Source organism: Chironomus tepperi, unplaced genomic scaffold (genome assembly GCF_022539635.2).
Source record: "Chironomus tepperi strain 1889 unplaced genomic scaffold, CSIRO-AGI_Ctep_v1 contig_217, whole genome shotgun sequence".
In the NCBI taxonomy this organism is placed as follows: Eukaryota; Metazoa; Arthropoda; class Insecta; order Diptera; family Chironomidae; genus Chironomus; species Chironomus tepperi.
The window spans coordinates 2,729,199-2,740,904 of NW_027226339.1; the positions used below are offsets into that span (position 1 = coordinate 2,729,199).

General features: G+C 32.7%; 3 protein-coding genes across 8 annotated transcripts; 2 read left to right on the forward strand and 1 right to left on the reverse strand.

The window, feature by feature from the left end:
* Positions 1 to 1,132: 1,132 nt before the first annotated feature.
* Positions 1,133 to 8,096, forward strand: lgs (BCL9 domain-containing protein legless). Of its 6 annotated transcripts, none has more exons than XM_070639852.1 (10): positions 1,133 to 1,379; positions 2,174 to 2,434; positions 3,486 to 3,737; positions 3,803 to 4,050; positions 4,111 to 4,248; positions 4,367 to 5,978; positions 6,099 to 6,231; positions 6,292 to 6,431; positions 6,516 to 6,751; positions 6,816 to 8,096. In XM_070639852.1, exons 2-10 carry the CDS (start codon positions 2,188 to 2,190, stop codon positions 7,959 to 7,961), a joined length of 4,152 nt encoding a protein of 1,383 aa, XP_070495953.1. In that variant the 5' UTR covers positions 1,133 to 1,379; positions 2,174 to 2,187; the 3' UTR covers positions 7,962 to 8,096. The 6 variants fall into 6 exon arrangements, with proteins under 6 accessions (XP_070495953.1, XP_070495952.1, XP_070495951.1 ...); XM_070639851.1 differs by having other exon boundaries at positions 1,133 to 1,375; positions 2,004 to 2,434; XM_070639850.1 differs by having other exon boundaries at positions 1,133 to 1,375.
* Positions 8,097 to 9,139: 1,043 nt separating this feature from the next.
* LOC139090169 (nucleoside-triphosphatase THEP1) lies at positions 9,140 to 9,814 on the forward strand. Its single transcript, XM_070639895.1, has one exon. The coding sequence runs from the start codon at positions 9,212 to 9,214 to the stop codon at positions 9,770 to 9,772; it is 561 nt and encodes a 186-aa protein (XP_070495996.1). The 5' UTR covers positions 9,140 to 9,211; the 3' UTR covers positions 9,773 to 9,814.
* On the reverse strand, positions 9,773 to 11,638 carry Polr3E (RNA polymerase III subunit E). Its single transcript, XM_070639894.1, has 4 exons — positions 11,396 to 11,638; positions 11,205 to 11,333; positions 10,908 to 11,148; positions 9,773 to 10,848 (listed from the first exon to the last, which is right to left on the reverse strand). Exons 1-4 carry the CDS (start codon positions 11,426 to 11,428, stop codon positions 9,827 to 9,829), a joined length of 1,425 nt encoding a protein of 474 aa, XP_070495995.1. The 5' UTR covers positions 11,429 to 11,638; the 3' UTR covers positions 9,773 to 9,826.
* Positions 11,639 to 11,706: the final 68 nt, after the last annotated feature.

Genomic DNA, 11,706 nt, shown 5'->3' on the forward strand with positions numbered 1-11,706 from the left:
TTAATAAAGTCAATGCTTTGATCATCTTGCTGAATCATGCTTATATTTTGCTCAAATCCATAAAATATTTATGAAAAATTAAGAGTTCTTGTGGTATCTAAGCAAAGTGGAAACTGTGGTAAATTGATGAATAAGGCTTGAGTCTTCTGTTTGATGAGATTTATTTTCCATTTGTTCATGCATTGTTGTACTTTTCTTCCATTGTGTTGTAGATGTGTTACAATATCGGCTGAGTTTTCTGCAAAATGATACAATACAGTATCAACTGCGAATAGTGCGATATTGTCGGTTCTGTGGTAACGAACCTTATATGAATCTGTCAATTCGAGAACAAGGCTTCTGTGACCGAGTGATTAGGCGATTGCATCACTGCTTTGAATAAGTACGTGGGTTCAATTCCCACCAGAGAACGATCCTCTCAATCAACATTTAGAGTCAATATGACAAAGATTCGCACAACTTTCATGATATTACAGTCAAGAAAACGAGGTATAATGAAATCTTTTTCGATTTAGGGTTCGTTCATTTATTAAGTTCGCATATTAGGGGAGAGAGAGGCAAACAATTTTATAAACAGCTTATTAGAAGAAAATTTCTGTATAAACATTTCATGACGATGGTGGGAGGGAGGTATTCGAAAAATTCGACCTTTTGTGTAACGTAATTATTGAATGACCCCTAAATGAATCCTCAAACATAGTAAACATCGCAAATAACTTTCAAAAAATTAATAAAAATAAAAATTGCCTAATAAAGTTTCCTAATTAAATCATAGTAAACAAGAAACTTATTCAATCGTTTATAACGGTCAAAAAAGTTTCAAAAATTGTTCAATTTAAAAGTTTACTCACTAGGTGGAATGTTCATGTTAATAAAAAACCATATAAATTGTGAGGCTCTTTTTCAAGTTTTTTTTTCGAAATGCTTAGGCTTTGATCTATAGTTATGTCTCAATAGTAAATAACTAATAAATAAAATAAATTTTTTTAAATTAATGAAAATTTCAAGCGGATTTCCACAAATTTGGGAAAGTTGAGTGTAAGTTGAAAAAAAATTATTTTATGGCTATTGTTATTGTGATGAACTGGGTGACGTGATTGATGAATAGTGTAAAGAGCAGTATCGCTTATACAGTATCAAGATATATTAACAAATATTAAAGTAAATTTTACATAAACGAAGCATACAAAACTCATTTAAAAATCTTTAAATTTATTAATTAAGTGTTATTTTATTGATTTCAATACAGTAATCAATTCCAAAAGCGAATTAAAAGTAATTTAAAGTCGTGCAAAGGAAATAAAAAAAAAAGTTGTGTGTATCTGGAAATTAAAAATATATATAAAAGAATATGGACTCAAACCTGCTATAAAAAGTGTGTAAGATTTAAGATCAAAAAATTTTTTTTTAAATATAATTTAATTTATAAAATTCTAAACAATAAACATGGACTTCCAATTATCAATGTGAATGTGAAATCGCATACCAAAATAAATAAATAGTTTTTTGCAGCCATTTAAACCCATTTTGAATTGCAAGCGAAATCAAGGAAAAGTAATAATCAAAATGAATATGTGAAAAAAAAAATTTTTTTTTTTCTTCTATTTTTATCTTTCCAAATGAAGAAAAATACACGAACAAAAAAACAAAAATTGGCCGCTTATTCTTTATTTCTCGTGAACTGATATTTATAATTAAATTTGGCTTCAATTTTTTTATGTTCCAGAAGCACTTTGCGCGCATCATCCCAAAAAAAAAAAAAAAAATTCATATATATGATGATGATGATGATATTGAAAAAGAGGGAAAGAAGATGAAAAATAATAAAATAAATGAAATTCCAGTGCACGTTAATCAGTTGTGAAGAGATAAAGGAACATTAATTGATCAAGTTGTTTATGTGTACAATATATGAAAATTTATATATATATATAGCATATAAAAGAATAAGAAGACTGTAAAGAAGAAGAAGAAAAATAATAAGAATTTTTTTTTTATATTAGGAACTGGAATTGAAAATAATAAGTTATGTGAAAACGTGAAACAGTTGCATCAAACAAACAAAACAGGAAGCCACAATTCTCTCATTTGTTGTTGTTGTTGTTGTTTTTTTCGCGAATGTAATATAAAAATACACAAAAAACTATTATACTAATGAATAAATGTGTTACAGTTGTGTAAATAATAATGATCAAAGATAAGAAAGAAAAGCAATCAGGAGGATCTGCTTCGGGATCTTCAAGCGGCAGCAATGGCAATTCAAAAAGCAACAATAATGCAAACAATGCTACAAACTCATCAAACACAAATAATTCATCGACATCGTCGCCGAGCTCCTCAAAGACATCATCGTCAAATAGTAGCAGTAAATCTAGTTCAAGTAATACAAATAAAAACAATATACTTGGAATTAAAGAAGAGATCATAGAGCAAGGTTAATATTTAGCTTTAATTTTACTTATTTATCATACTAAATCATAAGAATCAAATTGATATGCAATATGTTTTATTCATGGATCATGTCTTGATTGGATAGGTTCGCGGAAGAATTGAATTTGTGAGTTAATCGACTAAACTTTGTTTTGGTCTGTAACAAGTGAACTATTCGAGTTTGCTATGCTCATACAAAGTATACTAGATCATGTGGATTGTCGTATATTGATGTTAACAGTGATAGATACAAAAATATATGAAATGAAGTTCAAGTTCTTTCATTGCGTCAAAATAAATGGATATTTGTTCTTTAACGTTCATTAGAGATTTGAAAAATATCTATAATACACAGTTGAAAACCCCTTTTTTATACAAAAGTTCAGTTTTTGAACTCTGAAGAATAAACAATGAAAATTTTAAAGTTAAATTTTCAATTTTTAACACAAATATCAACAGATTCTTAACATTTTAGCATTAACTGGATAGATTAGTGATTTATTAAGCATTTGCCATGCTCCTGTACTTGCAAAACTAAACAGAAAGTAGAAAATTTTGCAAATCATATTTTGAAAGTTGTCTTTCATAGTGTTAGTGTTTAGATTGAATTCAAATTTTGACGGTTAAAAACTGTATCCTTTTCAATGAGAATATCAATAAATCTTGTATCCGAGCAGCATGATGTAGTCGCTAGGAGACTGATTCGTCGTCGCATTAACGGCAAGATGTTGCAGTGACTTGATGGATATATTTTGGTCCATTTTGACGGCGAAAATGAAATTTGTTGTAGTATGTTGATCGGGATTTTAAGGAAGTAGCCAAAGATCACCACTCATATCCACATAAGCACAATCTCCATTTATTAGTGCTTGTCATATTCCGTCATTCTTAATCCACTAAAGACATGAATTCACGTTATTTAGATCCAGTTTCCTGGGATTTCCCCATGAATCTATTCAAACCTAAATATCAATAATTCTCCATCCGCAACAGATTTGCATACTTAATTGCTTAAACAAAAATTCTCATTTCCATTCTCCTTGCGATTATTTTAGGACCCACAGAACAATTAATAGTTACATCGATAAAACATGAAGATGGATCTCCACCGACAAATATTATCAAGAAAGAGCCCGCCAATTCGGCATCAACGGCTGGTAATGGACCGGGTTCGGCTAGTGCAAGTAATGTGAATAGCAACGATAGCAATAACAACAATGATACAAATGATAATAAAAATAGTAGCAATTTGTCTGGATTGCCAGACGAGAAAGATTCAGCAAATGATAACAGTATTGCAGACGAATGTAAGCTATAACAACCTTAATTGTCATCGAAAATTGTTTAATTAATCATTTTGTTCCTTTATTAGTGCTTAATAATGACGAACTCAATTCATCAGGCAATGGAAATAATTCGAGTTCAAGTAAATTAGGAATGCATATCAAAAATGAAGATCCATCATCGGATCCATTAGCTGGTGTAGATAGTAATATGAATCCCAATAATTTTGGTCCAATGAACTCACAACAACCAGGATCAAATCGTCAACAAGGCTCCCCGGAACGAATACAACCCTTACCATCAAATGTTGTAAATAAGCAATCGAATAGTATGGATGTAAGTATTTAATACATTCAATGTCTATTAAATGTCAACTGATATGTTTATACATTACAGTATATGCAGCAACAAAGTCAAATATTTGTATTTTCAACGGCATTAGCGAACAAAGGTGCTGATTCAGTTCGTAGTGGTCAATTTCCAACGATCATTGCCTATCATTGTGCTCAACCAGAGACGAGAAAGTTTCTGCAGGTAATTTCATTGATTCCAACATTGTGGATACTTGATGAAGTATCTACATACATAATAAAATTCTACATTGTATATCTCGTTTCAATTTTTGATAAACATTAAATAAATTTTTTTGCAGAAATTTCCACTAAAAGTAAATCAATTTAATCGGAGTGGCCCGGGATGGTTTCCACAACAAATGGGTCCGAATATGAACAGTAACAAGAAGATTAAAATGTCTATGGATCAGCAAAATTTTAATTTTATAAAAAATAATGCAATGAATCCACAACAAGGACCAGGAAATGGACCAATGAATCAAATGAGAATGCATCCTGGTGGCGGTAATGCTGGATTTCAGTCTAGTTGTGATATGAATAATCCTGATGGAAATAATATGGGAATGTGGGGATCGGGTAATCAACAAATGAATATGGATCCACTTGGTAATGGTCCATCAATAGATCCATTATTATCAGATCCTATAGACAGTTTAGTTAATGATCCATTAGCATCAAGTCCAATGGGTAATCTTCCACAAATGGGAAATAATTCAAATAGTTGTATGGATCCAACAAGTCCAAACATACCATCACTACAAGGAGTGAAAGTGCCAGATGAAGATCTAACACCACAACAACGACAACAGCGTGCATTAAAACTTGCACAGCTACAGGAGCTAAAACAAATGTTTAAACAGGAACATCCAATGAATCCAAATGATATGAATCAAATGAACGAACAAGATAATCCTTTAATGCCTGGTGGTGGTGCTCCATGCTCAAAAATGGGTCCGAATCCAATGAGTCCAATGATGCAAGGAGGAGGTGGTGGACCAGGACCAATGATGAATACTCCTCATGGGCCTATGAATTCAATGAATATGAATGGTCCAATGAGACCTAATTTTCCTCCTGGTATGGTTGGACCACGAGGAGGTAATATGAATATGTGTCGACCACCAATGGGGCCTAATAATATGGGAATGAATCCCGATGAAATGATGGGTGGTGGACCATGCAATACGGGAGGTAATGGTATGAATAATATGTCAATGGGACCTGGCGGTATGATGGGTATACCACCGCAAATGCAAGGAAATAATATGGGAATGGTACCTGGTAGTTGTATGATGCCTGGAAATGGTCCAATGGGTGGTGGACCAATGAATCAAAAAGGAAATATGCCTATGGGACCAGGTGGTAATATGCAACAACAACAACAACAGCAACAGCAACAACATATGGATTGGAACAAAATGCAACAACAGTATTATGAGGATAATAATAAGAGGAAAGGTCCACCAATGATGGGTGGAATGGATATGCCTGGAAATGATATGAATCCAATTAATCGAATGCCACCTGGAATGAGAAATATGCCCAACATGCAAAATATGCGTGTACCACAACAAGGACCTCCACCACCTTATCATCAGACACCAAGATCAGCATCAGTGCCTATAGCAACGCAAAGTCCCAATCCCAATAGTCCAAATAATCCCACATCCAATCTTTCGTTGCCATCACCACGCGGTGGATCAACACTTAATTCACCTGCTGCTGGTGATCCATCACGCATGAATCCACAACAATTTAAACATATGAATCCTCGACAAAGTCCCACAACATCATCACAAGACTCACCAGCAATGGGACGACAAATTAATCATAGTAATCCTAGTACACCGATATCATCGCATTTATCACCTAGTGCAAGCCTCAAAGATCTCGATATGAGCACTAATCCTAGTAAGTGAATGACCAAAAACTCCTATGTCTATGTAGTTTTAGTAGATTTGCTTTATTTTGTTTTTCGTTTGCCCCTCTTTATTTCCTTTGCTTATTTTTTGTTTGTGGCACCCTTCACAGACAATAAAGAGCCCAATTTAATGCCAGTGCCATCACCTCAACAAATCTCTTATTTAAATACATTTGAAGGTCAAGAACTGACGATACAGAAGCAGCCCAACGCCAACATCAACAAGGACGGAACACCGAACATGTAAGTCACGCATTTGTCAATGACATACAGTCATACTAATTGATTCGTAAATTATTACAGCGGTGGACCAAATCAGGCAAATCTCAATCTTGACAATCGGCTTCCTGGTCAAAAAACACCAACATCATCAGCGAATTCTCACATGAACAATTTCTCCATACCTTCAAGTCCTCACACCACTGGAGCTCCAACCTTATCAGGTAAGTAATGGATTTGATTATCCTCAATATTATGGAGGCAATGCAAAAAATTCCTAAACTTTGCTTATTATTCCTCTATTAAAGGCGATAAAAATCGAATAAACTCTGCCGGTCCGAGTCCACAAAACAATCTCCAGCGTTCAAACTCAATGATGGGTAATGATCCGACGCAGTTTTCACCACATCCGCAAGGAAATAATCAGCAATCAAATGAAAGCAATATGCAATTTCCAAACGATACACCGAATATGCCTTTTGGGCCAAATGTTCAACAGAACAATAATAAGATGCCCAACTTTATGGATCAAAAGCCAGGCGATGTATGCTTAACAAATTCCTTAAATTGGACATAACACTAAAAAGTATTTATTTGACTATTTTTAGGGAGTTGGACCTCAATTTCCATCGTGTAGTGGACGACCGGAAAATCTGCCACTTAATCCAAACAGCAATGCTGCAATGCCTAATACAAAACCATCACATTTCGATCCAATATCATCATTAGCTCAAATGTCACAGCAACTAACGAGTACAGGAGTTCCAAATCCAATGAATGGGCAGCCAATGATGGGTGGCTTTAATAATAATGGTATGATGAATGATATGGGTCCAATGGGTATGTCAGATGGACAAATGGATTTTGGTGGTAATATGGGTAATATGGGTCCTAATCAATTTCCAATGGGTCCTGGTGGACCACGTTCAATGTCACCGAAAATTGGACCACAAATGGGCTTCCCGCCAAATGGTCCAGGTGGTGGTATGCCACCAAATATGAGAATGGTACGACCACCAATGGGTTATAATGGTACAAATATACAAGTTAAGCCCAATGCTCCAAATACAATACAATACTTGCCTGCCCGACCTCAAATGAATAACTCAAATCCACCACGACCACCGAGTCTAGAGTTTCTACAACGATATACAAATCCAATGGGAATGGATGAAATGAATAAAGGTGCTGCCCCTAATATTGTTGGTAATCAACAAAATATGCCATATTTTCCTAATCAAAATAATCCTAATCAATGCATGGGTCCGGGTATGGATCCAATGGATGGTGGTCCACCACCTGGCATGATGAATCAAAATCCAATGATGATGAGAGGTGGTGGTATGCGTGGTAATATGAGATTTCCCGGACCACCATCAGGAAATATTAATAATCCATGCATGATGGGTAATAATACATTTAATAGTTCAAATAATCCTAATATGAATGATCATCAAATGATGTTTGGTGGTGGTCCAGGACCAAATCAACAAAATCCCCAAATGTTTGTAGCCGGTCCAAAATCAAGTCCCATTCCTCAACCAAATCCCGATCAAATGCAAATGATGGGAGGCGGTGGCAACGGTCCACATTTTAATAAACAACAACAATCTCATTTTCCAAGTACGACCGATCCAAACTATGCTCAGCAGTATCATAATTTTCAACAGCAGCTATATGCCACCAATAATACTAGTAATCAACGAAATCAAATGGGCATGGGAGGCAATCAAGCGCCTTTTATGCCAAAATAATGGTGGTAAACATCTTATTACATGATTAAAAACATGATGAGATGAATGGATTACTTTTTATAGACTTAAGAGATGAAAAAAAAAAAATTAAAGTTATTTAGGTGTTAAGATGATGATTGAAGATGATGATGAAAAGTTAGTTTAATATTTCGCAATTTTATTAAAATTATTAATTTAATTATTGATTTTAAAATCATGAAAAAAAAATTTGATTCTTTTTTTAATTTTTAAGGAATCCAGACTCATTTCATTAAAAAAAGAAAGAAAAGAAAAAAAAGTAAAGTAAAAATGCTTAATTTTTGAACACTGCAAATTTTTTAATAAAAAAAAGTAAAAATGATGAATATTATAAAGAAATTAAAAAAAACGACAAGAACGCCTTCTAAACATTTTCAGTAAGTACTTAAGACAGAAAAAAAAAGAGTAAAAAAAAGAAAGTGAAAAACTGTTTAGTAATGTAACACAATGTTAATTGTAAATGAGAAATACAAAAAAAAAAAAATAATTAATGCTAGTTACACTTTCTTAAAAATAAAAATATAATTCATCAAAAAAAGCAGACTTGTTTTATATGATTCTTAGCAACAGACACATCCTTGCACTCATTTTTATTAAGCGATAACGTATTTCATCTTTAACCGACTTTTTTATGACGCTTGATAAGGGTAAGTACGTATTGGCTAATTTAATTAAGTTTAATAATGACTTTTTAATGCTATGCTTCAATTTATGAAGTTCATTTATTGTTTTTCAGCTCCAATTTTCTAAAATTCAAAAGTTCTCATTTAACGACCTTTTAATTTTCAAAAATTATCGTTCAATAATTCAGGTTCAGTTTCGTTAAGTTCGTTTCAATTCGAATTCATGAATTAATCAAAATTTCAATCACTTAACGACTTTTAGATTTTCAAAAATTAAAACAAAAATTCGTTCAGAAATTCAAATTCAGTTTCGTTAAGCTCATTTTAATTCAAATTTATCCGTTAAAAATATAAATAATTTAACGGCTTTTAAATTTTCAAAAATTACCACAAAAATTCGTTCATAAATCAAAGTTCAGTTTCGTTGAGTTCAATTGAATTCAAATTTATCCGTTAAAACTTAAAAAGCTGAAAATGCGCTTTTTGTCATTGAATTTTGAAAATTTTCAACAAAGCAGTCTTCTTCTTCCTTTTTACTCTATTTTGTATTTTTCAATTAACTTTTATCAACAAATTTTAGCACAAAGCATATACATTACAGTAGTGAAGATGCCAAATTCATTTATTTTGTTGACTGGAATGCCTGGATGTGGCAAGACAACAATAATTAAGCGAATTGTAGATGAATTGAAGAAAAATGGAAATAACAATATTAAAGGATTTTATACAAGAGAATGTAGAAATTCAAGTGGTGAAAGAACTGGTTTTGACATATTTACACTTGATGGATCATCGACAGCATTAGCAAGAATCAGTTCACCAACAAGCAAGTCATCAAGCTATAAAGTTGGAAAATACAATGTTTATGTTAGTGACTTTGAAGGAATGTGTATGAAATATTTGGAATCTCATGACGGATCATTATTAGTTATAGACGAAATCGGTAAAATGGAACTTTTCAGCAAGAAATTCGAGACAGCTGTTAAAAATTTCCTAAAAATTGATAATAATCTAAAGATATTAGCAACAGTTCCTTTAAAAGCCAATATTAATCTAATAGATCAGCTGAAAAATCATAAAAATGCTCGACTTTATCACATAACAAAGTCTAATCGCGATGAGATTTATGCTGAAATTTATGAAGCCTTGCAAAAAATGATTTCCAGTTAGTTAATTTCACAAAATAAAAAATTTAATTCTTTATTCATTTAATTTATTAATTTTTTATGCTTTTGATTCTCTAACAGAGCGCGTTCGCTTCCTCTTTTCATTCTTGTCAGCTTCCATTTCAAGGAATTTCTCCTCTTGAGCTTTCCACAACGCCTCTTGACGTTGATAAATGTCGGGATATTTCTTTTCAAATTCATAATCTGGTGGCTTTAAGAGATCCCATGTCTTGTTTGATTTTAAACATGCTATAGATTCTAAAATTTCTCGTGTCTCCTCTTGAGGCAGTTGAATAATTGCTGAAATCTTTTGTCGATTCAATGACATCAATTCATTTCTAATTAACTTAAATAAAACATAATCACGTCCTCTACACATTAATTCTGATGAAATGCCATTAACAGATGAGACATAACTTGGTGGATATAAAACTTCTGACTGTAATGTCCAATTTCCTCGTATCATTACGCCACAAAGCTTCAAATTTTGAAGGACTTTTTCTGTTGTGTTTTCCGTAGTTCCAATAATTTCCATTAAATTATTAAATGAAAAAAGTTTTGCATCCTTCAAAATAACTTTAAGTTGGTCTAATAATGGCAGTTTCTTAATTTGTCGTTTACTAATAGGTCCTTTACATAATATCACTTCACTTTCTTCTGGTTTTGTGTCTTCTTCCTTTAATTTTAATGTCTGTGCTAGTGAGGCATCTAGTGAGTTGGCATCGGCAGAGTTGACAAGTTTATCAAAATACTCGTCCTGTGACATGTTAGTTCCTGTTGATATATCCGAACAAATGTTGATACTAGAAATCTTGTGTCGTTCTAGTTGCGATTGAGCTGTATGTTGTGGATATATTAATGTCTCGCACCATGGCTCGTCTTTCCCAATTTGCGATATAAATCGATATGACTTTTCCCTAGCTTTCTTAATCTTTTCACTATCGCCAGTTCTAGCGAATTTCACTGTGACTTGTTTAAGATCTTCTTCAGGTTCCTCCTCCTCCATATCTCCCTTTTCAGCTTTCGTTCTCTTATCGCCTTTATCAAAGTACGAGTATGTCTGGCGCATTTGAAAAAATGCTGCAAAATTATGTCAAAATTAGCTTTCACAAAGTGATAAATTAGATTGAGAGACTTACTTTTAACAGGAACTAAATACATTCCACCTGCTTCCATTAAACCGACAGCATATCGTGGATTTTCAACACCAATTGAGCTTGTGTATGTTGCCTTGTCCATTCTACCTGATGTAAACGTTGGATGATCATTTTTATCATAACTAGTTGATGCCCTATTTCCATCAGCTATTTTTGCTAACATATCACCCTTAAATGCATCATAATTCTTTGAAGCGGTATCTAGCTTAAAATCAATTTTTACCTGAAGGATAAATTAAATTAATAATTGATATTGACAACAGTTTCTAAATAACTTACCTGCTTACTTTCTGGTTTGTAGCAGCAATTTGTTATGTTCGACCTATCTATATTATACATGTGATTCTTAATGGGAAACTGGATTACGTTAAGATTATTAGCTAAACTTTTCGATAGATATACTGGAATCTGAAAAATGATGATTTTCATTAGAAAAACTTGTGTTGATTCGGTGATATTTAATGCCTTACCTCTTCCTCTATTGGATCATCTTCCTCCATCATTTTGAAAGGTATTAATTATACTAAAAAGTTTTAAATTATGAATTTGTAGAAAAATGTGTTTCTATTTTCATAACAAATCAGCTTTTAAGCTTTTTATGCTTAGCTTTTTTCTAATTTTTTTATTTTAATACACTTATTTGATGATGTTTATCACTAACAGAGATTTCTATACTGATGAAATAGCTTAGTTATCTTAATTCACGTTATAAACTTTCGGTAATTTTTGTATGTTTACAACATCGACATTGGATTTTTACCTAGACAAGGGCAATTCCTAC

Excerpts from the sequence above, each read along its gene's own strand:
- lgs (XM_070639852.1), top strand. The coding sequence starts at position 2,188 with ATGATCAAAGATAAGAAAGAAAAGCAATCAGGAGGATCTGCTTCGGGA. Across the intron at positions 4,051-4,110 it reads AGCAATCGAATAGTATGGAT|TATATGCAGCAACAAAGTCA; the intron begins GTAAGTATTTAA and ends TATACATTACAG. Across the intron at positions 4,249-4,366 it reads AGACGAGAAAGTTTCTGCAG|AAATTTCCACTAAAAGTAAA; the intron begins GTAATTTCATTG and ends ATTTTTTTGCAG.
- LOC139090169 (XM_070639895.1), top strand. The coding sequence starts at position 9,212 with ATGCCAAATTCATTTATTTTGTTGACTGGAATGCCTGGATGTGGCAAG.
- Polr3E (XM_070639894.1), bottom strand. The coding sequence starts at position 11,428 with ATGATGGAGGAAGATGATCCAATAGAGGAAGAG. Across the intron at positions 11,334-11,395 it reads ATGATCCAATAGAGGAAGAG|ATTCCAGTATATCTATCGAA; the intron begins GTAAGGCATTAA and ends ATCATTTTTCAG. Across the intron at positions 10,849-10,907 it reads GTATTTAGTTCCTGTTAAAA|CATTTTTTCAAATGCGCCAG; the intron begins GTAAGTCTCTCA and ends ATAATTTTGCAG.